General features: G+C 43.9%; 2 protein-coding genes and 1 long non-coding RNA gene across 10 annotated transcripts in view; 1 reads left to right on the top strand and 2 right to left on the bottom strand.

Moving 5' to 3' along the window:
* The window catches only part of LOC126533108 (uncharacterized), a 57,289-nt gene extending 34,120 nt beyond the window's left edge, over positions 1–23,169 (bottom strand). The window contains exons 1-6 of one of the 4 annotated variants that reach the window (XM_050180371.3): positions 22,796–23,169; positions 19,164–19,214; positions 10,364–10,426; positions 5,580–5,624; positions 2,840–2,893; positions 578–640 (exon numbers count right to left, since the gene is read on the bottom strand). In XM_050180371.3, coding sequence (XP_050036328.2) covers positions 578–640; positions 2,840–2,893; positions 5,580–5,624; positions 10,364–10,426; positions 19,164–19,214; positions 22,796–22,874 — 355 coding nt within the window. In that variant the 5' untranslated portion in view covers positions 22,875–23,169. The remainder of the gene's footprint in view (positions 1–577; positions 641–2,839; positions 2,894–5,579; positions 5,625–10,363; positions 10,427–19,163; positions 19,215–22,795) is intronic. The other 3 variants (XM_055071818.2, XM_055071816.2, XM_055071817.2) reach the window with 3 other exon arrangements.
* Positions 1–27,557, top strand: part of LOC129385288 (uncharacterized) — a 482,098-nt gene that overhangs the window by 215,053 nt on the left and 239,488 nt on the right. The window lies entirely within an intron of this gene.
* Positions 26,120–27,557, bottom strand: part of LOC140219526 (uncharacterized) — an 80,696-nt gene continuing 79,258 nt past the window's right edge. For all 4 annotated transcript variants that reach the window (XM_072289385.1, XM_072289387.1, XM_072289386.1 and 1 more), the window contains one exon: positions 26,120–26,277. Coding sequence is in view for 2 of the 4 variants with exons in the window: in XM_072289387.1 (XP_072145488.1) it covers positions 26,270–26,277 (8 nt within the window). In the remaining 2 variants the exon portion in view is untranslated. The remainder of the gene's footprint in view (positions 26,278–27,557) is intronic.

Here is a 27,557-nt window from a genome sequence, read left to right as displayed (position 1 = left end):
GTGTCTGTGATCGTACTGCCCGTATTGAGGTTTTTGTACTACTGGCTGAACTTTGAACATCCGCTTTGCTTTCCCAGTGTGTAGTGAAGCGATTCCTCTTGAAAATTTCACGGTCGATTAGTCGATGTTGGTAACCCCTCGACAACAGCGTATAGGTCTATGGATACTATGTTGCGGATGGAAATAATGACGCTGGTTGAGTCGGACTGCGAGAGTCGCTACACACTCTTAAAAAAAGTCGACACATTCACTGGCTAAACACTAACATGTGACGTCAAACAAAACTCACTATCTTTTACTAAGTTAGACACTTAAAGTGGTAGTAACACTCAGTACCTCTTGACGCTAGTGAATATCACTAACTCAAACACTCATGACAACCATCATACAAAGGCTCAAAAAAAGGAAAGTTGCTCGTGTACTGAAGCACCATTTAAAGCAATGGAAAGTAAACAGCTGGGCCGACACTGGAGTCGCAATCGACAAAACTAAAGGAGGCGCTTGATAAGTTGTACTGCTAGATAAAAACACGACAGCAGGATTCTTGTTATCGCAAGAAAGCTGCAGTTTCACTCACCCTCATGCTCTGATTTGTTATGCTGTGTTGTAATCTTTGCCCTTGGCTTGTTCTTCCCGCTCCCTAAAAATATGCACATTTTTTTCCGTTTCATACGCAGCACTTACATGTAAGGTCGACGGGGCCCTCAAAGTGGCCAGCAAGCATCAAAGTCATCAAAAAAAAGCGCTTCATTAGCGATGAAATATGCGTCGAGCACCCATAATAATCTTATTATGCGTCACCCACCGTTCCGAGATGACAGCGTGCATCGTCTTTGAAAATATCACAGTTTCACCCTAAGAGAGAAGCAGTGAATGCGATAGCAGCATGTAAGCTATTACACGATGTTAAAACTTGTAGTCGTATGGCAGTATGAACTAAACTAAACGCAAGCTACTTAAGTAAGATCGAGCTCTTCTGCTAGGGGTCCTCTGTTTGAATCCTGCCATCGAACGATTTCATTTATGTTTATTAATTAAAGCAAACATCTTTCAAAGCAATTTTACCACCACTTTTCTCTATTTGGCATGTTTCAAGCCTCTTGCCTGGGCCTGTCACGGAGGTAGTGCACAGCCGCGCCAGTAAAATTACCTCATTTTAAGTTGAGCTCTGTTGGAGCTTCGAACTTTTAATATTTAAGCCTGAGAAAATGAAAGCAATGCGCTGCCGGTGTTTTCTTTCCTGGCATTTGTTTGTGGGCTGGCATTGTCAAAATTCTGAGAAATAATTTTATCAAGGGAACACATTATATGAGAAACTTTAGTGATAGAACGGTGTGGCAATAAAAGCCGCATATACCGCATTATGTAGCACGGCGTGGCATATAGCATACATATACATAAATATATACGCAACCTCACGGTGACGCCAAGTCCAACGGCGAACACTAAACGAAGCCTTCCAACACGTCTAGCAACGAGCGGCCAGGAGTGAGCGCACACTGGTAAGTCTGCCTATGGTCTGACCATGAGTTTCGCGTGGCTTGAGGCGAGTTGAGTGTTCAAAACTCTTCGAAATTAGCGATACCTGACGGCTTCCCGACACCAATAAACAGGGATGCCAAACTCGTACGCGGGCAGCCGCGGTTGAGCGAGAGCTGACTGTAGTCGGCTACTTCCAAAAGTAACTATTGTATATAAATTCGAAAGAAGATTTTTGCTTACTAGAAACCTCTTTATGTAGAAAAGTTGATTGTTGGGCTAGTTGGTTTAGTAACTTGGCGCGATAAAAACACAGAAACAAGAAAGGTGGATGAAGACAAGCGCTACTCACAACTGTTTACTGCAACAATAGAATCGTACATATATATCCCCTTATCACGCATGCGCATACCATGCAAAAGAGAAGAAGCACATGCACATCACAGGCGGTTGCGCAAGAAGTCAAATTCGGCATCTAGTAATGACATAGAAGACTCACTTATACACCTATCTCTATTGTTCTAGATAAAGAAAGCCTCAGGTGCAAGCCTAGAATAGGCGTAACCGCTGCTGCCCAGAGTAGTATTCTCAGAAAATCGAGCGTCACAACCTCACGCGGTAACATGAGCCACCTTATTCTCGTTTTTCTTCAGTTTTTGCGCATGCTCGATTTTCTACCCTCCCTCTGGTGCCTTGCGCGCGACGGTAGACGGCGCGATTCCTCCCCGCTATCCTCCCTTGCGCGCGCGCGATTGAGCCGCCGTCATGGGCTCACCCTCACAAGCATTCACTCACACATACAGCATAAGGCGCGCGGCGACGATGTTATCGCCCTTGGACTTTATACGGAACACCACGGCGACGGCAGAAATGTGCCTGGAGTGCCCACATAACTGATGTCGCAATAATACGCCCAGCAACAGTAGGAAAAAAGCGCACTCATGCAAATACTCTCCTTGATTGATGTCACGTATTGGCCAATAGCAGCCGCGCATGGGCGTCTGCTAGACGTATTACGAAATGAAGCGTCCAGAAGAGAATTAGGAGCACGCTTCTGTTGAAAAAGGAGGGTTGGAGAAAAAGATGATATCGCGCTCCACTTGCGAGCTCTACGCGAAGCGCACGACTGCTGAATTTGGCTGAGATATTCACAGCAGCGTATATGCTTTCCCCGGATGGCGATTCTTCACCAAGCCCGAGCGCTAGTTCAGGACTCCTTTAAGAATTACGCCGTAAGCTGAGCTACAAGGTAACTTGATCTAACTATAAGTTACTGGCATCTGTTAGTGCAAAGGAATCGCATCGATGAGGAGGTTCGTAGCAGTATACTTACCTTATTTAAGTTCGTAGAATTACTTACGGGGTGTTCCCAGCTTCCTCAGTTTCCTCCCCCGGGCATGTCTGGGGCGATTTCCTAATGTGTATCGAAAGTAACTTTTGTACTAAGCCCTGCATTTTTATTTAAAGACGCATCGTAAACACAATGACTAAACACATTGGTTACATCGGTCAGGACGCCGGTTACGTAGTTCTACAGTGGCGGCCGTGGCCCGGGTGTGTCTTTTTTTTTTTCTTAGTGCAATTCGAAAACTTTGAAGCCGCTATCATGCTTTCGTGGTGGACTAGCCGGCACAACCACCTTTCACTGGGCTAGAAGGGCTTTGCAAACAGCAACAGCTATCAAAGGAATTATTGCCGTAGAACTCTGAAGAACACTGATGAAAGGGCGCCTTAACTGGAATGGAAAGCCGGATCCTCAATATACTGGGGAGTGCATCAGGTCCTGCATTGCACCAGTTCTGAGCGAGTTATGCTTCTCTGTGTTACACAATACGCTGCCTGCGTTGCCTGAAGAAACAAATGTAAAGAGAGTGTTGAGGTACGTTGATGTTTTTATATTTTTATTGATTGTTACACTGCGGACTTTAGCCTAGTTGTCCATAATATTGTAAACATTGTTGAATGATCTCTTATGTCGGGCATCTACGGCCTGTAGAAGGAACCCCATAGTTCTGGACCTAGAACTGAACGTTAGCAACTGTAGTCTTTGGAGTTACGAGCCGTGTGCTAACGAACGACTCCTTCTATGTGATTCTCGCATTCCAAACTGGTCAGGCGAGCAATCGTAACCGTTTGTTTCTTTATCGTACTCTGCGCACACCTTCAACGATTTGATCGAGAACAGCGTCAATCGTCTAAGTCAGGGTGCCCTTACAATGAGTCGCTTGCCGTGGCTGAGTGAATTCTTAAGACAGCACGATCCAGAAGTAAGGGGCTCTCAAATTCAACAGAAAAAAAGCGATGCATTAATGAATTATGGGTTTTTACTCGCCGAAACCACGATTTGATTATGACACACGCCTTAGTGGGGCATTGCAGGTTAATTTTGACCACCAGGGAATCTTTATCATGCCTCTAACGCATGGGACATGGGCGTTTTTGCATTTCGCCTCCATCCATCAAAATGCGGCCGCCGCGGCCGACATTTGATCCCGCGACTTTGTGCTTCGCAGCGCAAGACCAAGCCGCTAAGCCACCGCGGCGGGTGTTAAAAAAAAAGAAACAATAATGGTGCTGCAGTTCCCAACATTCATATCCTATTGTACAACTTGGAAAAGATTGCCCGGCGTTTAATTGTAGAAGCATTAGTTTTGACGCGAAATAAGCAGGATGACTAAATCAAAGGCTACTGTCAAACAACAGTTCGAGAAAAGGCATTAAAGTAACAATATCAATACAAATTTTGGAGTTCCACATGCGAACACCATGATTTGATTTGATGCACGTCGTAGGGGGGAGGAAGGGGATCTACTGATTATTTTCGAACACCTGGAGTTTTTTTAACATGCCCCCAACGCACAGTACACGGGCTTTTTGGCATTCCACCCCCATCAAAAATTAATCGGCCATTCCACTCTGTGAAGGAGGACGAACAGCGAAGCTGTGAGGTGTTTTACCTCAATCGACGGATCTATGTATATATAGGTATTATTATTATTATTATTATTATTATTATTTTATTATTATTATTGTTATTATTATTATTATTTTTACAAACACGGGGCTGTCCGTTTCCGTCCGGTAGAAGCCCATGTACTTGCAGCACACGGGTATTCCACAATATTTACAACTTCACTATGAACTGAAAACAGTTTCTATGATTGTGAAAAGTAAATGAAACTAGGCGTAATGTTAGTCTTCTTATGGAATAATTGTCATATAATTTGTTTCCGGGTAGTTTCGATAGAACGAGAGCTACAGCCGTTTTCTGTAAGCGTACTCCCTCCGTAGACGTCCATGTACTGACAGCAGACGGGAATTCTGTAACGTTTACAACTTCACTACGAACTAATTATTACAAGTAAATGAAACTCGTCGTAATGATAGAGCCGTCTTAACAGCAATTTCTGTATAACTTTTTCCAAGATACCTACAATATGTTGAGAGCTACAGAGCATTCGCGAGAAACTGGAGACGAATTTCTTTTTCGTGTCGACGCGGCGCGTACACGGACGGACATTCGCCACCGCCTGAGGGTAGCTATATATAGCTTCGCTGTAAAAATATCGCTGGTTGAGCGAAGTGCGTCATTTGCCACGCACCATTTATATGTAGTATGTTTTACGTGAGGTAAAGAAAACGCTGACTTAACGAACAGACATGGCAACGCAATAACGTAATTTTCCGGTGGCTAGCTGGCTTTCTGTCATTGTACGTCTTTGTTGGACCAGTGCAGTGTCGTGGGTAAAGCAAGAGAACAGCTGAAGCATGAATCAGTCTAAGCCATCCGTATTCAAAATGTATTCGACATGTGCGCGAATGCTGTTTGAGAATGAGTATCCAAAGGAATCAGCTAATTTAAATAGTCATGCACCTACGTCATCTTCGACATAGCGTCACGCCCCAGTTGACATGCGCAAAAAATTCATATCAAAGTACGTGCGCTTCCCGAAACAAGCAGCAGGAAATGGCACTGTGTGTTGGGCTTATTTGACCCTTCTTCTCTTTGTAACGCTGCTTCGGATCCCGTTACTAAATCACAGCTGTAGTCCGAATTGCTGCCTTCGTACCGTTCATGACTAGGCGAATTGTATACTTACCCACAAAATATGATCCAGGCTTTCCGACAAGATATCGTGGTCCCTCTAGAAATAAATATAAACACATCGTGAGTGTCTCCAGGTCTATGGCATCGCCTTTAAGCACACGTCGTTGCTTTGGTTTATTGCAGCCTTTGCCGTTGCGTTTTATTGGAATGGTGTGCTGCTGGAGGCAAGACACTCGATTCGCTTCCCGTGAGCAGCGAGAAGTCTACGTAACGAGAAGAAGCAATTGGCGAGATAAAAGAGATAAAACGCACAGGCGTGATACGACAGGCGCGCATTGTGAGTTCAAGCTCCAATACTTCCTATCCATAGCCTCTGGTCTGCTGTTGCCGCCAGCGTTCGGTGCATGATCACGAAAACCATAATCACATTGGTAGCAGCTTATGTTATCATGGACGACCGAAGTGTTGAAGAGCGCACCCTTCTGTGTGTTTCAACAGGGAATCTTAAATTAAGTGCATTTCTCATTCAGGCGCCAACCTGTACGGAGCAAGATTTATTTCAGTGAGTTCGAGAAAGTACAAAAGCAGTTTGATGAAAACCGACTTGCAGACAACTTGCCAAGCCATAACAAACTACTGGAAGAATTCAACTTGACAAGGGTGGATGTTCGGCCAGGTTGCTAAGCCATATAAGCACCTGCCTTTTGGTGCCTGTTATATATTCAAGAAAGTTCCTTTCTTTCGGGTAAGCACTTCCTTCTTTTTACAGAGAAAAAGAAGTTGCATTGGAACTGTCGCGTTAACCATTCTTGTTGTCTCGCGTCCTTAAGAAGCTAGAAAAGACTGCCGCTATAATGTAACGCGATATTAATACAAGTGTTTGTTGATGCAAGCGAGACCAGAACGTCAAGAAATACGTCGAGAAATAGAAAATTTACTTGTTCGATAAATTACAGCTACAAAGAATTACATGGCCTATTTTTCCTCAAAATAATAGACGATTTCCTTGCATAGTTACTATGCTAGACTACTAAAATCTTGAGGTTATATTAGTTTCTTTTTGATTATGTCCGACATATCAATTATTGATACTCGCATAATCACATTATTCCTTTTCTTATTCAATAAACGATAGCCCACAATCTGCTGCTCATTCATATCGCTCTGCTTTTCTGTAGACATGCCTTTATGAGTGCCGCGAAGTCCAGGTTAGTGAATCAGGCAAGGCAACGAATAAATCAACTGTTGCAAATGTATTATTTGGGATGATTTCAGGCGTAAAACTGGCAGAACATCTGCACTCGTCATTTCTACTGGATCTCACGTGAATAATATTCATGCGATTAGCATTCTTTGGGAACATCACGCACTTTTCAGTTTTTTCATTCGTTTATAATCTTCTTCACGTCAGTTTGGACCACCGGGTATGCGCCGTTGGGTATGCCCAAGGATGGCAACTTGGGCCTCTGGATCTGGGCAGCTGGACAGGTGACACTGGGTACGTGCCTTAATAGACAACTTCGGTCATCGGGCATGCCGAACTGGGCTTGTGATACAAGGTATGCGAACATTTTCGGCCAGTCCTCTAGAGCGGGGATATAAGACCCCTGCCTCGTGAATGCCGTTACATCGCCAGCGGCAACTTTTCTGAATGTGTCGCCCGCCTCTTGGTTACAACATTACATAAGAAACACAGAATCATGGGATGCCCGGGACACACCACAGCCACAGGGAACGACAGAGCGGACAGTGCAGCTCGAGCTGTGACTCACCGAGCGAGTGTCCCCCGTCCAGACACCCTCCTCCCGTCCCAAGCGTCCCACACGCCTCGGGATATCCTAGCACACCAGCGTCGCGAAAGACAGCGCTGGCCCCCACCCTACCCTCGGTTAGGTGTAAGGGAAGCGTACGAGTGACGCCGCCGGCAGGACAAATACATACCCGCACTTACGCTTAAAACATGCCATCCACCCCACCGCATACGTGGGCACTTGCCCGTGGGGTGGAGGCCAGCCAACTCTCGCCCTCGTTACGTGTGATTGCGAGCTTGGGATACCAAAAATTAATATGCCTCACATTCCGGCACCAAAATTCAGAACGGAGCATTGGGATACCTGGCTTACCAGCAAGGGAAAGGAGGCCCAAGAGGCACTCCTCGACCAAGCACGGCGGGCTACTGAAGCCAGTGGAGCCCTGGACTAGGGGCCACACCTACCTGTTTCCACAACCATTTCCTTATAAAATAAACGTTGTTCAATCAATCAATCAATCTAGAGTGGGTAAGTGCCGCTGGATAGATGTTTGGATAGAGAAGCAAAACAAGAAGCAAAAAGTTATGAAGTCAGCGATGAAAATTGAAGAAATCAGTTACAGAGAAGTGGAAATTTCGGCATCAAAAGCAGCCGAGTGGAGAAAAAGAAGTGAACGGAACCGGGACCAGGGTGTGCATTGAGGGCGGATCGTTGAGCCGCATGCAATTGAGATGTCGGTAACTAAAAATTGAAAAAGTCGGTTGCATAAAACTGAAAAACTTGGCAATAGCACGTGTAGTCACATTGCTTCAATGGTAATCGCATTAACGTCGGCATACATAAGGAAATTAGTCCTGCCATATTTTTTTTGCAGTGCGAAAGCAATCGAAGTAACGTAGAAGCTTTAGTGCGTAAAATTATAACCAATCTGCATAGAAATAAATACAAACAATATGTTGCTCTTCTGACCGTTCAATAAGACAAAATGGCATTAAAAATCGTCAAGGTGGCTGACGCCTATCACTAAAAAAAAACTAACATTTTTCGCGTGTACCATGAAAGATAGACCCCAGTAAAATTTCCCTGCTCCTTTGTGCGGAAAAACAAAAATTTTTCTGCGCTAGGGCTGCCTCTGCACACAGCTCCGTGAGTGTGTAAATATTTATTTATTTATTTAATTATTTATTTATTTATTTGTATTACCTTGCAGGCCCATTGAAGGCCATTGAGAAACGGGGGCAACAGTAATTACACGACAGAAATATAGCAAAGTGCAACATCGTTATACAATATTAACACGCAACAAATTCAGGTTATCACGGAACGTTTACCGATTAGAGATGGATGCAATGTGACCCGGGAGACTGTTACAATGGGCAAGAGCTCTTGGTAGTGGTGATGAATTTGACCATGAATGCACATAAAGTTAAGTGCGTTGTGAATGCCACGAGATGTGCGCAGAGGAGCATGAAACGGCAAAAAGTGAGAGTTATTACTATATATGTACCTGTGAAACAGACATAAAAGAGGAATGACGCGGCGATATTCCAATGACTGAAATGCAAACGATGCGAACGATGTAGTGAGAACAATTCCCATCATCGTAATATCCTTGCGCCAAGAGAGGCAAGGGGAGCTTCTGCTTTGACCTACATGGATAATATATTTATTGCCTACAAGGAAATAAAACTACACAAATTCGCGATTTCTGCAGAGAGCTATTGTCATGGCTTGTCACCCATTCCCGGTCGGCGCGAAGTCATCGACGGGGTAAACATGCCGGTTGGTCGTTCCATCCGCAGTTGAACACAGCGAAAGAGTCAGAGTCGGGAGAAAGACAGAAAAAAAATATTTATCGTCTGAGAATGACACAAAGATTAAAAGAAACACAAGAACACTAACACACATGCACTCAATCTAGATCAATGGTGAAGACAGCTGAAATACAATGAACAGTTCACAGGAGATATAGAAATTGAGACTACACAAAACGCACTTAGTGGTGGTCAAGTAAACAGAGTTCGAAAGAAAACAAATGATAGCATACGCATGGCCGGGCAGCAGCAGCAAGTCCATAAAGCGTGGAGTCGACGCCAGAGCCTTCCCGAAGAACGCTGGCAAGTCGATCTCGCTGCGGTGGATGCGATTGCTGGGCTGGGTTTCCCGGGAGTCTAGGTCTGACGTATTCCCTCGAGCAGGTTGAGCTAACTTCGGGGAAACTACCGTGAGCTTCAGACGTTGGTTTGTCGTATCTTACGTCAACTAGTAACTAGCAGTTCAGACGCGGCTAGGCTTCCCAGGGGATACTGGACGGCACCAGCTCCTTGACGCTTCTCAGCAGATTGTACGCTCAGCTTCTAGACTGCTTAGCTCGGTCTAAAACATACCTGCGTTTAAATACTAGTTCCCTGTGTTGGGGAATGGCAGATATTGGTGACGATCCAATCAAGTTCACTCATTTGTATACAGGCTCATTTGTATACAGGTCTTCGCCGCGCCCCCTTTAATTAGGGGTGAGTGAACGGGTGATTCACCCCTGCTGTTAGAGGTCGAGCACTTGTATTGCACCACACACGCACACCCTTGAGTCCGTGGCGCGCCTCTGTTGTTCGGTCGCAAACACAGGAGAAACGACGGCAGCCGGCTATACGGCGATGTCGGCACACATACACTGTCAATAATTCATGGACACAGGATTACACGAAAACACCACATATTGCGGAGTATTCGCACCCCGGCCTTCTTAGCAAGCTCCTCAATGCACGCACGGGGCAGAGAATACACAGGCGTTCCTACAGAAAACCGTCGGGGCGTCACGGTCGGGCCGACGACAAAAAAGACAATAATCTCTAAACCTACCTACGACTTCTTTCGGCTGCTTGCCCGAGTGGCCGGCAATAACCGTCTTGCTCGCCGGTTCCTATTCCTACGACACTTTGGCGCCCGTTGATCGGTGCTTCGCCGAATCGAATAATGTCGCACCGTGACAGCCATGCATGAAGCGCAGTTACTTATGAAGACGTCACTGAAACCGTAGAATTTAAAGCACAATCTTACTTGATGAACATGTGGTCACTGTACTTACTCGCTTTTTTCGTCCATGACTGCGGTGGTTTATTCAATAATGGAGTGTCTTTTCTTGGTATACCTAGAAATGAAGGCATAAAAACTCACGTATGTATAACCCAATTTATAACAGCGTACGCTGAAAGACCCCGCAATTATTGTCTAAAAGTGATGAAAGTTCTCGCAGAATTCCGGCAGAACCCATCTCACAATGAACAATTACCCTAATGCTATTAGAATTGATGCAGTGTAGCGACACACCGTACTACCGCCGCCCAAGTCGCTATATATGAAAAATAAATACAGCGATTCAAGTCATATGGGAAAAACAGGGAGGTTAACGCCGGGTGGCTGTCCTGTACTGGTGAGGGGCAAAAGGGTACAAAGGGTATGTAAGATGCCTGTATGTAGCCAGGCTCCTCTCTACTTCGGGCGCTACGCAAACACCGCCGTTATTACCCTCTCTCAAACTTCGCCTGGACACGATGCGCCACCTACCGATGCCGTCGCCAAGTCCGCGCGTGGCGTTTGTGTGCACATATGCGCATACACGATTATCTGAATATATTTGCCGCAGCCTGGTTCCGTTGAGATCAGCTCTAGAGAAGCTTCAAATTTTTTTTTGTGTGTGTGTGTCATTGAAGTGTGTCACGTGCCCTCTGAGCTAACTTGGTGCATCAGAAATGTTTATCGAAGGAGGGAGCTTACCCAGCGTCCCGTAAGTGACCCAAATTGGGATAGTTAGTCTCGAAACCGGTTCTCTTAGCACAGCAGCCCGATGCTCTTCCATCAGAGCACTGAGTATACCCACTGACCCAAGTTGTCGTGAAACAGATTAGAGACGGACCAACGTACAGACACAGAAACATACCGCAAACTGGGTGTTGTTCCGGAAGAAGGCTCATTTCAATAAGTATTATGCACAAGAGTACAGAACTACATAAATTTAAGGTTTCCCCAGTGATCAATGCATGAAGCTCACTTCTCTATGAAATCATCATTGCACTCCTCAAACGTTAGATGCCCATGTTACTTCATAGGGACACGGCGGCTGTACTTACTCAGTTTCCTCTGTGCTAACTGCAGCGGTTTGTCCTCTATTGGGGTCTATTTTCCTGGCGTTTCTTGAAGTATAGTCATGAAAGCGCAGATCTTACATACATGTAACGCGATTTATACCAGCCTACGTTGAAACCTTTTGGAGTTTTGCAGTTGAAAATTCTCGCTGAAATCTCTTTATATACCTAATAGAGTTGTTTCTTACGTGCAGATTTGAGTTACCTGGCTGCGCATAAGCCCTGCTGACTATTTCCTTATTTATTATGTTATTGTGATCGCAATTATAGCTCGAGTTATTCTTGCAGCCTCGGCGCCACTGTTTTACCATCGCCACTGCCGTCTTGTCTTGCTGTCACGCTATCAACGCACATGTGTGGCCGGCACGTGACGAGTTAGAAGATTTGCAGAGATACGCGCCGCGCGTTTGGCTGCAAAAGCGTGGAACCCAAGTGGACGCTCCCCCACTCTACGCTCAATCGACTCATTCCGCTGCTGGCATGCGTGTTTTGCGCGCACACGCTAGGGCCTCTGCTGAAGAGCTGCGTTATTACCTATACTCCGTTTCATGCATCAGGTCCAACACTGTGAAAGGGATAGACACTTTTTGCAGTGACTGCGTTCGCACTTAGAAATTGTTCGGTGCCTTTTGACCGCTTTTTGTGAAAATGTTCTTTATATAAGGTCAGTTCTGATTGAAAATAAGAATTTGCCCTTAGAAGCAGATAAACCATGGTTAATCATATTTAATGTTAATCATATTTAATGTTAATCATATTTTAATGCTCACTTAAGGAAGATAACTTAGCTCGGAGGTTCCTATGTTATACAGGAAAATACAGAAATAATTTTTTTCTTGACATACACTGTACCTAATCTTATGAGGTTTGTTGAGTTTAAGATAAGGTGGCATCTAGTGGCTATAAAATATATGAATATAATTTCGGTCCTCAATTTATATGCAAATTTACTGAAATTTGCTAAATGAGAAACCTCCTTTACCATATTTTGAACTTTGTTACTAAACCATAATTAAACAAATCACAATTTTACTAAAATTGAGGCTCTATAACGTAAAACTTACAAAATTTTCTATTCCAATTCTGCAATCACCGCTCCGCGATTGGTCAAAAATTTTTTTGGCACCACCCCCAATTCACCTCTCCGTCACGTGACGTCACGAAAACTGTGATAGCTCATCATCTGATATGGCGTGTAAGCACTGATTATGTATGATGTGACCGAGCAAAAGAAAAATGCTTATTTCTCATTCGACGCCTTTTCGCCAGTAGCCTTCGACTATTGGTCAAAAGTTTTCGGGCTGCACCCATTTCACCTATCTGTCACGCGACGTCACAAAACCGCAAAAACTCACCGCGTCAAAGTGACGTGTATGCGTTAAAGATGCATTAATATGCCGAGCAAAACTGAATTTTTTTCGGTATAGCTGCAGGCTGCCCAGTTCCGAAAGGAATAAAAGATGGCTGGCGCAGATCGATCAGGCACTGGCTACTCGCACCTACCGGAGAGCATGGGTTTATTTGCATATAATAAAACGTTTTTCGCGGCAGTGTAACGTTTTCGAGCACTTTCAACACGTTTACGACCTCGTTCTGCCAACTCTTCTTCGCTGAGGATCCATTTTAGTGTCATTCTTAAGGTTCCGCTGCGTGGCGCCGCGATTTTCGACCAGCCACCGCAAGCCAAGTAATGGGAAGCAGACCAATCGCCGACGCCGGCACCACCCTCTTCACCCGGTTATCGATAATGAGTGCAGTGGCTCGGCCCCACCGAATCCCTTTGAATGTGCTCCTCGCCTCTTGTCAGCCAAATAAAGAAAAAGACAAGCCGCTCAGTGTAGGCAATGCTATTCGTCTTTCAAGCAAACAAAAGTAACCTCCTATGAACGAGTGCGTTTGATTGGTCTGTCCAGACAACCCTGCGGGTGACCGCTCGATGCTTGCGTCGGCGTTACGCAAATTTGACGTCAGGAGATTGGAATAAAAGCATATTGGAATAGTTTTACGTTATAGCGCCCTTGGTCAATTCAGTTATCTAAGAACGAAAAATGGATATAACATACACTGCTCTTAGATGTATCCCTCATCTGTGAGGAGGGATATTGAAAAAAAGATATGGTAAGCATTGTAATAACTTCCGACAAGGCTTAAACTTTATGCAATAACTGTTTTAGGTGCACAGGGACAATTTCCTAAACTCAAGGCTTCAATTTTTTTTAACTTACCAATATTGGGAAACGTTCGTAAAAAAATATGAGGTCCTAAATAAATTTTTTTCCAACAGTTGCTAACTTAGCTTTCTTTCGCTAAAATGCAGCCAATTATATTCGAACTCACGGAAGAATTTCTGTATACTACGTGCATTTTAATAGAAAAGTCAGAGTAGGCCATGAGGTAAAGCTTCCTCTTAAGTTTACAACAGCAAAGCAGAAACATCAATACGTTGACACACTATCCTTCAATATCTGTCTCTCTTTCTCTCTCTCTGTCAGTGTTTAGGTTCTCGGCACTATGTTTAGCGCTCGTTAAGAACTATTGTTCGACGTTATTTTCGATTCTTTCATTCATTTTTTTAAGGATACGGCTTTGCTTGGTACTATTCTCTGTTGAAATTTGTTCTTCACTAGTGTACACAATATTTCTGTGGTGCCCGTCATAGATTCTCAGTGGCAATGAAATTCCGCTGCTCAGAACGAAGTCATGTTTAATTTCCCGGGTTCAGCAGTCGCATTTCCATGGGGAAGAAATGCGAAAACGATCGCGTACGTAGATCTACATTCACTCTAAATCATGTCGTATTGTCAAAGCTAATTGGAAGCCTTCAACCGCTGCGTATCTCATAGCTTCACTGTTTCTTTATGACGTTAATATTCATAAGTTCAACATCGCTTCGGTTGCGCATAAATACACTACATTGGGCACGAAGCCCTCGTTCAGCATAAGGCATAAACTCAGTGGCTACGTGCGTGGACCAGACCTACGAGCCTATGCATCACGGGAATCATCGGTGGCCCTGCGACTGCGCATCAATGACAATCGACGTGGAGGTGTTCAGTGAGCTGACTAGCAGAAACTCTGACATGTGCCAGATGTCCGGTGAATAAGGTGCCTTACGTTCCACAAGTAACAGCGTACTGCTCTTTCTTGATAACTCTGACGTCACATCACATGGCTCGCCGAGCTCCTTTAAAAGACCGAGCAACATCGCCTTTCGTGAGTGGGCAGGCCAGCAGCAGTATCGGCAACATGTTCAGCAATCACTTCTGCTTTGCTCTACAGGCTAGTACAAACATTGCGTTACTGCCTACTAACCTACTTCTTTCGGGTGACATTGAGACAAACTCAGGACCTTCTGAAAAGGAACTACCATCAGAACTACTAGATGGTCAAAAGAAGTTCCAGGAGACTATTGAAGGAATTGTTGTTACACAGAATGAAATCAAAGAGCAAATCTCGATACTAAGCAATAGAATAGATAGTATTGAACAGCAGTTATCCAGTTTGGGCTCACTGCCGAAACAAGTAGGTGAAATCATAAAAACAATTACACAGTTTGACAGTCAATTATCATTTCTCGCAAATAAGGTAGATGAATTAGAAAACCGAAGCCGTCGCCATAATCTTATTGTTTCTGGTTTAGAAGACTCGGGAAACGAGACATTTGAAGAATTTCAGAAGAAGATGAAGGACGCCCTAATAACAAAGAAGATACAGGTATTGAAAGACTTCAAAGGCTTGGCCGTAAATCTAATAGGAAATCTAGGCCTATTATTATAAAATTTCTTAACTATCGGGAAAAGACGTCTATTTTACATGCATCCCACAAAGTAAAAGGTTCGTCGTTGTCTTTATCCGAAGACTTTTCAAAGCGCGTTCGTCAGGAGCGTAAACTTTTGTGGGACAGTGCAGCGGAAGAAAATGCAAACAGTGCTAAAGTAAAGCTAGTCTTCGATAAAATAAGCATAGATGGTGTTCTGTATGCCTGAGATTCAGATAAAAGAGAGCATATCAGATTGACCAGAAGGGAAAATAAGTGACAAACAACATGATATTACGTCCTTGATAGTCCTGAACGTTAACTGCAGAAGTGTAATTGATTAGGCAACCGAGCTTGAGGGGCTTCTTCTTTCTAACAATCCTGACATTGCTGCGCTGACTGAAACTTCGTTACATGATAAAATTTTTGAGAGCGAATTCATGCCTGCTGGGTACAACGCACTCAGGAAAGATCGAGTTAGTAGAGGTGGTGGCGTCTGTATTATCTGCAAAAAAATGATTACGAGTTTTCAGGATGCCTGATGTGTCAAATGTCGAGTGCATTTTTAGTAAAGCTTATTGTGGTCGAATCAGGTACATCATAGGCGTGATGTACAGGCCCTCTTCCTTTTCCCTGTCAGTCTTGGAAGATTTAAAAGTTTACATGAACGCGCATATAAAACCTGGCGATCGAATAACCCTTGCTGGCGATTTCAACCCGCCTAACATTGACTGGTCCACAATGTCCCTCGTAAACCATAACCACAAAATAGGTGATGCTATTTTGGATATAGCATTTGCTTTTGAGTTATTTCAAGTTGTTGGCGAATACCCTAGGATACCACGGCAGTTCTCTAGACCTTTTCTTCGTGAGCGGATCTATTAGTACTAAATCAAAATGCGAAATTGTCACGGGAATCTCCGATCACCAGGCCGTACTCCTTAGTTTATCTGATACTGCTATCGACAGAAGTCGAAAACGCTCTTGTTTTCCCAACTTCTCTCGTGCAGATGACACATCGATAATCGAAGTCTTATCTGTTCATTTCCATAGTTTTTCGAAGTGAACAGCAGATGTAGACGATTTGTGGATTTCATTCAGGGATCTCGTATTGATGTGTATTGACCGTTTTGTGCCAAGCATTATTAAAAAGTTAACACGTGATACTGCCTGGATTTCTGGTACTTTAATACAAATGTGCAGAAAACTAAAACGATTGAAAAAGAAAAAGCAAGCAGTAAACCATCCTAGGTGTTTGCAAGAAAAAAGTTGCCCTTCTTACCGTTCAATATAAAAGCCAGATAGCAATCGATAAAGAAAATTATTTTGGCAGCTTGTTGCCTAAGTTCATTTCAACTTCACCAGAGAAATTCTGTCGCACAATCTCTCCAGTATCCAGAGATTCTCATGCGTTTGAAGTCAACGGCACTTTAACCCATGACGAAAAAGAAATATCATCGGCTTTTAACGAATACTTCAAATTTGTTTTCACTAATGATAATGGCATCCTGCCCACTTTCGAAACATATTTACCTCCGATGCCTGATCTTGTCATCACCCAGCAAGGAATTATTAAAATGCTTTTGAACCTCGATACCAAGAAGTCCCGGACCCGATAACATACCGAATGCATTTTTAGCTAGGTATGCAGAATGGGTAGCCAAGTACTTGTTTATATTATCTTCAAGATCTCTAAACGAAGGACAGGTTCCGAACGACTGGAGGACGGTCAGAGTTCAACCAGTTCATAAAAACGGTAAGAAACAGTGCATCAATAATCAAAGGCCAATCTGACTAACATCGACAACTTGCAAAATTATGGAGCACATAATACATACCCACATCTCTGATATTTTTCGAAAACATGATTTTATTACAAATCTTCAGCACGGATTCCGGAAAGATTAATCTACTTGCACTCAATTAGTCCAAACTGTACATGGGTTTGCTAACCCTATCAATAATGGAAACCAAACATGCCATTTTTATGGATTTCGCAAATGCAATTGAGAAAGTTTCTCAAAAAAAGCTGCTGTCCAAAATTAATAGCGCAATACAAAATGACAATATTACGTATTCTATTTCAACATACTGGAGTAACCGTCAACAGTATGCGACTTTTTGCGATCATTCATTTCAGTCTCTTTCTGTTGACTCTGGCGTTGGTGGGTGGGCCGCTTCTATTCATCATTTATGTAAACGACATCGTAAAAGGCATTCCAGTTCATATTAAATTGTGCGCGGATGATAGCGTGTTCTACTCAGAAATGAAAACTATATCAGATCAAACAACACTGAACTAGGCTTTCCAAAAGATTACTGAATGGTGTGATGTCTGACAGATGCCGATAAATTTTCAAAAACCCGTTTACATGAAAATAAGTCGCAAGAAAAATCCCCTCATATTCCAATATTCTTTTGCTGACGGTATCCTCTCCTATGTTGCACAATACGAATATCTAGGATGATGGATTACTAACGACCTTGACTGGACTGAACACATTGGTCAGGTGATAAGTAATGCTAACCGTAAACTTGTTTTTTTTTAAGGCGAGCACTAAAACTCTCCACACCCAGAGTCCGGCTCCTAGCTTGCAAATCGGTTATCCTTCCTATATTAGATTATGCGGCAATAATTTTGGATCCATTTACTAAAACGAACATTAATAAAATTGAAAAAGTACAAAAGAAAGGAGTTCGTTATCTTTGCAATAACTATGGACGCTCATCAGTAACTGATCTGTTAAATAGGGCTGGTTTGACATCTGTATTCAAAAGAAATCGCGTTTTCCAACTTAAGTTCTTATACCAATTAATGAAAGGTCATTTTAAGATTAATATTGACGGACTAATATCCTTTTCTTCAGGTTAGATACCCGCCGTGGTTGCTCAGTGGCTATGGTGTTAGGCTGCTGAGCACGAGGTCGCGGGATGAAATCCCGGCCACGACGGCCGCATATCGATGGGGGCGAAATGCGAAAACACCCATATACTTTGATTTAGGTGCACGTTAAAGAGCCCCAAGTGGTCGAAATTGCCGGAGTCTTTCACTGCGGCGTTCCTCATAATCTGAAAGTGGTTTTGGCAAGTAAGATCCCATAATTTAATTTTTTTTTCAGGTTAGACTTCAAGACAATGTCATAATCTCCTAATCACCCCTTTTCGTCAGTGCAACAATGCTTTAAATATTCATTTTTCTCAAGAACAGTAACAGAATGGAATCGGCTTACGAACGATCAAGTACTACAGCAATCTCTGACGTCATTCACCAGAAGCCTCAGTGTCCAATAACATATATTTTCTGTTGTATTCATTCCCTGCTGCCCATAAGGTTACTAATTCCTTATTGTTACCAATTTTATGCCCCTTACATTTCGTATTAATGTATTCACTCAATATTTTATGTGTTCTTGCATAATTAAGAAATGCCATAAACCTTACTCTACTGCTATGTCTACTCCTATGTTACACTGCCATCATTGAACGTTTTTGTCGCCAATGCTGATACATTTCGTTTATTTTACTAATCATTTGCGGGCTTTGTTTTTTTTCTGGCTTTTTTGTAAATATTTGATCCGTGCTTGTATCCGTACGCCCACGCTGCGAAAATCCCTTCCTGGAATTGCAGTATGAATAAATAAATAAATAAATAAATAAATAAATAAATAAATAAATAAATAAATAAATAAATAAATAAATAAACAAATTCTTGGGGCCCGCTTATCAGGCACATTTATTGATGGTATGGTAAAGGCTGCAATAGACACGTTGTTCAAATTGGGAAGAACGTTACGTTAGCCGGTGCACAGAAAAGGGAGCAATTCATTGTTGCATCTGCTCACCTACTAAACAAAAGCGAAGCCGCAGTTTTGGTTAGGTGCTTCCAGGCTGCGGAAACATGGCGTTCTGAGATGTCAAGTGGTCGCTGAATGCAGTTGACTGTAAAATATCATTCACTTATCTAACAATCCGGGAGCCTTACTCACCCGAATAAATTACTCCAATTCCCGGTGTGTTGCCCCCAGCCACGTTACTTCCTGAAAGTAAATGCACCCTAGTTACAACAAAATCGTTGTCTAGTTGTAGAGGGCCCGCCTCGGCTGTGGGAGCCTGACAGTTCGATTCCCACCACCGCAAGGTACCTACTGGTTCACGTGGGTACAAGTGTGCCCCTGCTGGGCGTTCGGCATTCTTCAGGGGTGATACGCTTGGGAAAGGAGCCTGCACCGTGAATTCCCGTCCGAGCCGTTGTGAGAACAAAAAAGGAAGGTTTGGGCCGCTCCCATGGCGCCTCAAATGCACCTATTGAGCTCGGTACGCCTTCTGGTTGGAGACAAACAGCCCTTTCCAAACGTTGGAGTTCCGTAATGGCCCAATGCCATGCCGGAAGCGCACTTGTACTTATTTTACCGCTAGGTACCCGCCCGTAGGTGCCTGGCAATAGCCGCGGCAGATGCTTTTCAACAAGACCGTCTGTGGTTGGACAAGGGGCGCCCCGACACAACTGGGCAAATATCTCTTGGGCCCCTTTTCGACATGTGAAGTCCCCACGATAGCCGAGCACTGGGCCAAGAAACAGCCCTACCCATTAGAAAAAAGTTCACCGACGATTACGATACTCCCTAATGCCAAAATTGAGCGCAGTTCTATACGTTTTTTCATTACGCGGTATATTGGATGGCGCGGACGATCTCTCTCGTGCGCCACGTTGCACAGGGAGTGAAGTGTGCCGCGACAGCCTCGCTACTCTGGCGATCGCGATAGCCAGCGCGTGGGTGACGCGTGCACGCGATTCACAGCAAGCGCCGCCGACATACGTGCCTCTCGGACGACGCCATCTCGTAGCTATCCTCGCCGCATTACGCTTTTCTTCTCACCCTTTCGCGGTACTATCCTCATCGCTTTCCAGCTCGCGTCTTTCGACCGTCGCTACGCTTCGCGTTCACTTTGACCTTTCCCTGTGTTCGTTCGTTTGGTTATAGCAACGCCAACCCTCACCCCAGGAACGGACGCCTAAGAGCTTCGCTCTAAGGAAACCGATGGGTTCCCGACGACACCGTTGTTTGAAGTCGGTGCCTCCCGCGTACGAGACGGATGCGCTCTACCGCTAGGCCGTGGCTACTGATATACTCAGAGGATGTACTTCCTGTGCGCGGGTAAGGTAGCGGGGAAGGAAGCAGACGCACGGGGGAATCGAGGCGCGCTTGTCCTGTCGAAGGTCAACTTATTTGAGTGCTTGGGGGAGAGATACCTGTATCCCTTACGTGCGATCCCTGCGCGCAGACTATTCCATAATTTCGCACGATACCTACATGATTTTAGATTGGAAACGTTTCTTCTTGGCTTATAATATTTAGTTTAAAACTATTCGCTTAAAAAGTCACAGGCACGATTGCAATTAGAGTAAAGCTGCTCCTTATACTGATATTTCACTAATGGAGCTGGTAATTTTGTTGTCTTTAGACGAGGAAAGAAACAGGGCGTATTATCGCTCTCCTGTCTCACAGTGATTGTAAACTATTGCAATGTGGCGTTGTCAACATTCTCTTGTTCTACATAGCATTCGTTTCACTTTAATTTCTTTTTGTTTCTTCTTACCGTTATATTGGCATGTTTCCTTCCTTGATTTTCACTGCACTGACTAGGAGTACCAGAGCAACGTTTCGCTAGACGTTTGCCCTAGAACCTGGTGGAGTGTGTGAACATACACCACAGTTGGTAAGTGGGTACTTGGGAGCAAATATAGGATTTGCCGGTTTATTTAGTGCGTAATAAACTAAGCGTATCTTGTGTGTGAGGACTTGTGCTGTTAAGAAAACGTATTGCGTTCCGTGGCACGTGAATCAACGTAGCGCTAGCAGCGAAATGAAAGAAAATGTGCTGTGAACCACCTATTCATTATTCAGTGGTCACGAGGGTGCCTTAGCAGGAACTTTTGAGACAACCCTACCATGCCATGCTGCACATTCTTTCTCGTTAGATCTCCCAAGATATGCAAAGTGTCGTTCAGTCAATTTTAAGCAGGGAGACCAATATATAGAATGCATGGCTAATAACTTCCACCCCTCTCATTCCAGTCACGTAGAAGTGGCGACACTCAGGAACTCAACTGTGTTGCAAGAAGCAAAGGAGTACTCGTTCTATGTGCGCACAAGCTCTTCCTAATTTCTGCACATATGCAGGAAGTGTACGCTCAGATTTCTTTGATGTGTCCTGAACACCCTCATGCTCTGCAGTCGACTAGGGTAGCTATATGGGCTTGTTGGTAGGGCATCATCTACTTTGTTGCAGCGCAGACAGATCGACACGGACGGTTCATGAAACAAGACTCGACTCTGTGTTATGTGACTTCTACGTGCATGTCGTTCTGCCTGCGCTACAACAAATTTTAGCACTATGTGCCGCTTCAACTTTGACCTACATTTTGATTCACATACGAAACACTTCCCAGAGCATTTTTGCACTTTATCATATTAAACTTCTTAGTGCATCGCGTCTTAAAAAAAAGACGGGTCATTCTGCATGAAAATAACCAAGTGAATATTGTTCACAGTCGAGTAGAATAGCCGCGAGTAACCTTTCTTTTTATGGCGTTCAATTTAATAATAATTACAATGAGCTAAATTTTTAATTACAGCTGCGAATGTCTTGCTGTCCATGAAAAATTTGTACGTAATTGAAAGAAAGTTAAAGCCGACATGTTTTTGGCCAGGTATCTTTAGCCCGTTTATTTTTTTTTTCCGGCTGAGAAAGAAATCCCGCGAGAAACTCAAAAACATTACTTAACTAACCGCCTGCCTGAATTAGAATTACGATAGAGGATCCCTTTAGGGAGCCTATACTGCAGAGTAACTCTAGCCTCTAGTAACTCTGATAACTATCATGTAGAGTACGCATCAGCCTACATCAAAAACCACCGCTCTCAAACAAGCTCCATGGCAATAAGTAGCAGCGCTGGTGCTTCACCTGGCACGCCCCGCCTGTGACAGCACGGTGCCTTGGTGATGACAAGAGCGCCAAGACCTGGTGCTTGATACGGCGTGGAAAGGACTGCTCTCAATAACTCCCGTGGAGCGTGTCTGAGGGGGCAGCTTTTCCATAAGGCCAGATGGTTGGCCACGGGATATGTTTCATTTTTTACGGGTTTTCTTTATTATCCGGAAAGAATAAACGAGCAGAAAAGTACCTGGCTGAAAAGATGGCAGTTTTAAGTTTCTTTCAATATTCTACAAATTCCTCGTTGACAGCACGACATCCAGAGCAATGACTAAAACAGTTTGCTGATTGCAAATAATTATAAATTGAATGAAATCAATAAAATATTATTGATGGTTGCTCTACTCGACAGTGAACAATGTGCACTTGGTTATCTGCACGTAGAATGGCCTGTCTTTTTTTTTTTTTTTTTTTAATGCGGTGCACGATAGCCGGGACACGCAGTACGCTGGCGCATGCGGGCGTGGCTGTTGCCAGGCAGGTCGATGCCATCTTTGCAGCACTGTAGCGAAAGGAAACCGATTTATCGCGATAATCGTATTGCTCGCTACAAGAAACACTGAATAGGAGGCAATAATATGATATGATAAGCACTGAATACGAGTCCCTATGATTTACTCACTTCTGGCCTTAACGTGCTCCAGTTCCGTGGCTATAATCACGACGACAACATGTGTGACAGTGACAAAGGCGACCTTCATCCTATCCGGCCTTACCAGAATCGGCCCATGAGCGATGCATTTACGAGCGAGTTTTACGAACGTGTGGAGAACGCATGGAGCTGGAAGAGCAGCTTGCGCGAGACAGCATCGGCTAAGAAGAGGCCGGCATTGTTATTCACCGGGAGACAATGTGAACCGTGGCTGAATTCCTTTTTTTTTCTCTCTCGCGTGCGTCTTCTAACCTTCTCTCCCATTTTACAAAATCTGCTGCCCTCAACTCCAGCACGACATCGTGCGCGAAAACAAGTGGCGATAGCTCATGGAAAGACAAGTTGGCGTGATATTCCTGGAGCTTTCTCCGCTTTGAAACGAAGGAATGTAGGAAACTTTGACGCCATGCTCGCCTGTCTGGGTACGCGGGGCCGTCGCATATGACATAGCGCAACGGTGAGGTGATCATTACCAGAAAATATGCGAAACATTACGCAAGCTCACTGTAGTTCAAAACGTTTGGTGGCAGTATCTGTAAGTAGGAACGCAGTAACAATTCTTCGCTTCCTCGCAATGCAGTTCGACATTGTGAGGTTTTCTTGCATACACTTGCTCGTGTGTGAAGGAAGCAAGTCGACAGAAAGACGCCGGGCTATCAACTGATAGTTTGTAGTTTGAAGGCGAGCAAAGTACGAAGAGTATATATATATATATATATATATATATATACATACAGAGAGAGAGAGAGAGCTCATTGGGAAAGCAAGATCACACAGCTGCGCTAGAGTGTCATCGCACAGCTTGACGTAGGAAGTCCACCCTCTGAGGGAACGCTGATACAATTACTTCCCTCTCCCCTTATGTAGAAGGCTTCATGTAATAGTCTACTTCTTCCATTTTTTTTCACTGAGCGAAAGCACCCGTGGCTTCGAACAGGGGGCGCCACTGGCACCTACGGCAATGATCTGCCTTATAATGCTCTTAACGCGGAACCAACACGCCCCACTTTCAGCTCTAGTTGCATAAAAACAGTATTTCGCTAGTGGGAAATTAAAAACAACAGTTAATACAGCGGTTGTCCTCGTCTTTTCCTGTCCTTGTCCTGGTGTGAACTGCAATTTACAGCAACATGGTACACCAACTAGCCCGGTCTCAAAACTTGTTGCAGATGCACATCAACTGAGTATTAATTATCGTTATCATCTCCATGACCATCATGGTTCCGCGTTTCGCACCCTGCTTGGGCATTTATAAGGATTCGCTTAGATGTATGTCTCCCGTTCCGACTCACGAAAAAGAGCAACCTTTTCTATCAGTGAAGAGCAGGGCAAGAAATGCTTAAAAGTTTACTCAAGAAAAGTTCTCTGCCATTAGTCAACCTTAGCAAAGCTTTTATTCATTAAACCTTAGTATTTCTTCTTTCGACTGTGTGGGTGGTCATAACGCTGCAGTTTCAGCGGACGTTCAGCACTTATGCCGGCGGTTCAGTTCTTAGCGCAGCTCTTTAGGTGCCAGTTCCTGCGGCGAGCATTGGCGTCGGCGTCCTGTCTCGTAACCGAGCGAACGAGATCAGCGAAAGATGACAGCGAATGCGGAGCGCAGCGGGGGATGAAAAAAGTGGCGAGAGCAAAGACAGCTAGAGGAGGAAAGCGGAGGAGGAGGGTATGGCGAAAGCGTGATAAGAAAAGCATACTGACGCGCAAAGCAGGCGTTGCGGCGACGGTTGCTTCGAGATGCCGCTAGAGTATCGCGTGTGTCTTCTCTATGGAAACAAAGCGCTGCTTAAGCGGAGGTTGTCTGCGGCGGCTGCTGTGAATCGCGCCCACGCGTCACCCACGCGCGTCCTCTCGTGATCTCCCTATTGACGAGGCAGTCGCGCCACACTTGTTTCCGTTTGCAACGTGCAGCACGAGTCATATTGCCCGCGCCAGCCAATATACAGCGAAATGAAAACACGTGTACAGCTGCGCTCAAATTTCTCAGTAGGGAGTATCGTAATCGTCGGTAAATTTTATAGACGCACAAAGATTAACGTTCGAGCCACATGACACACGGTGACGTTATTGTCACTGTGCGAGTGTCCGGAATGACGGCTTCTAAATAATGAGTAATTCACGCACTGAGTCCGTATGTCCAAAGTTACGGTTTCAACTTATTATTTATTTTAAATGTGTAAAACAACTGAGCATTTTGAGCAAATGAGCCCTTTCTCAACGTTATCTGCCTGCATGAAAACATTTTCATTACATAAGCGTAAGAGCTATGCGAATAAATGTTTCACATTCAAGCGCTCTCTGAAAGTGAAACTGACGCGAAAATGGGCGCTTACGACGTCAACCCCACCACCTCCCGCTTTTAGTCATGATTCTACCGTCACCAATAACATTGCCTATAATCTTCTCTACAGATGACAACGGACAAGTCATATAAGGGTGACTCGTCTGTCGCAGATTTTCGTGTAAAATACCATCGCTACTTAATGCATGTCTCCGTCATTCCCCAGTATCTTTCTTTTTGAATTCTGTAACGTGATGACTTTTCAAAGTTCGCTTAAGTTGTAAAGCATGTTTCTACAAAATAAATATAAAATTTATATTGGCCTGTACAGCTACACATCCTTCCATGCTGACCCGAGGAATATTTGTTTTCAATATGTAGTGATGTTTATTGGCAATTGCATTCCTAAACTTGCTTCAGGAGCCCAAAATTTTGACAAAACTGTGCCAAATTTACCATTTTTACTGGCAACTTGCTATTGATTCATTCATTCAAGTTACATTACTTGAATGTCCTAGGGCTGCATCTTTAATTAGAAATTAATTTCTATAAAACATCGTGCGGATTACCTGCAAAATGCGATTCGCACTTGATTTTCGCTTTGAAGAGTTCCGTGATAAAATATCACACAACGGATACTAGGCCTGTTTATTTGCCGTCTAGTTCCGTCATTGTATCATTTGCATTTGCATTTTAAGCGAGATATACATTTTTGAAATTGAACGTTGAACCCCGTTCGGCCTAGTTTCGTACGTGTACACAGCACAGCGCTATGGCTGTCATCCTGCGGGCGGTCGGTTTGACGTGAATTTCCCATGCTTGATTTCGCTGCTAAGTCCTGAAAACAATAATTGGTGTACATTACCGTTACTACAATTAAATACCTTTGAAAAGCAAAGCGAATCACCAGTATTAATTCTAAGAATGGTTAGACAGCAATGTATAGAGCAGTTGTGCTTCTTAACTAAAAAAAATTACTCCTAGAACTACGTCAAAGATCGCATCATGAGGAACAATTTACACCAAAAAGCACATTTATTTCCGCAACGTATACAACTGTTCTTTTCCAAGGGTATTCACAGTAAATCTGTGAAAACGTACGCAATCTTAATATCTTTGCAACTGCAGGAAAGGAACGAATCCAAGCTTTTTTCGATGCCTGCTTCTCAAGCACCTGAAAAAGAAGAAAATAAAGCTCAAAAATATATTTAGGGCCATTTGTTCTTGGGTTTGAAAATTCGCGGTGAAATTTCGGTGTAATGTTTAGGTAAGACAAAATTACAGAATTTCAGGTTTTTTTCTGCCTGGCCGGCTCAAAGTTGGGTATTTTATAGGTTACCTTCACAAATGAGCAGCCCACTCAACGTTTTCTTTTTTTTTTTTTAGACAAGTGTACTTGAACAAGCGAAATCGCATCCGGCACAATGTAATGACAAATATAATGACAAACTATTCCTCATTGAGTATTTAGGTAATGAACTCATTTTAACAAATGCTCATTGGCAGGTAAAAGTGATACCTTTAAAAGGAGCATGCACACAAATCAGAAAGACGTGTTTCGCGAGCGCATTCCTGACTTTGTTCTCTGCCCCTTACTTACCAAAATAAAGTGTTGTAGCGCACAGACATGCTTCGGAAGAGGTCAGACGCTTTTTCGCCTCTTACAAGCCTACGTTGACGTATAATACGATATGAATTTGGAGCTTTTCAGTGTCCCACTTAGACCTGCGCGGCCTTCCGACTTTGCTGTACTGTTTTTCAGCATCACGTTCTACGCTCTTGCAACAATATTATTGAGTTCCAAGGCAAATCTGCCGCACGATGGGGGCTGTGTGCAAAAACGCCAATGTCCCGTGCATTTGGGGCACGTTCAAGATCCCCCGGTGATCAAAATAAATCCGGAATCCCCCACTATACGGTGTGCCTCGAAATCGAATGATGGCCTTAGCGCGTAAAACCCCCGCAATTCGATTCGATTCAAATCTGCTGCCTTTCTTTCTACGTAATATAATTGAACAAAGTCATCTCAACGGTCACGGCTTCCATTCGCCAACCAGAGCTGCGTTAGCGCTGGGTTGACTTCCCAGCTCGTTACTCGTTTACGTGCACGCATACGAAAGACGGGAAACACGCCACAATGGGCCACTACCGTATTCATGTGCCCTCACTTACTAAATATCAACAAGTTTTAATTCATTCAAAGCCGTGAGGCACCGAATCTATTATAAATGCCAGTTTTCGCTTCAGTTTATTGCGAAAAGGAAGCATCTATCAGACTTATATATGAATATTATGACTAACATTCATCTTAACCCCTTGCATCTTAACCACTTGCTCACACAAGGTGGGCAAGGTTCATTAGCTTTGTAATACGTGCATGTGACCCTTTGCAAAAGGTAAAACTAGGGAAGAAATCAATCGTAATAAGGTTCGTTCGGCATGCAAAAATCATCA

The sequence above is a fragment of the Dermacentor andersoni genome, chromosome 7 (assembly GCF_023375885.2).
Source record: "Dermacentor andersoni chromosome 7, qqDerAnde1_hic_scaffold, whole genome shotgun sequence".
NCBI lineage: Eukaryota > Metazoa > Arthropoda > Arachnida > Ixodida > Ixodidae > Dermacentor > Dermacentor andersoni.
This window is presented reverse-complemented; position numbering and strand designations above follow the sequence as displayed.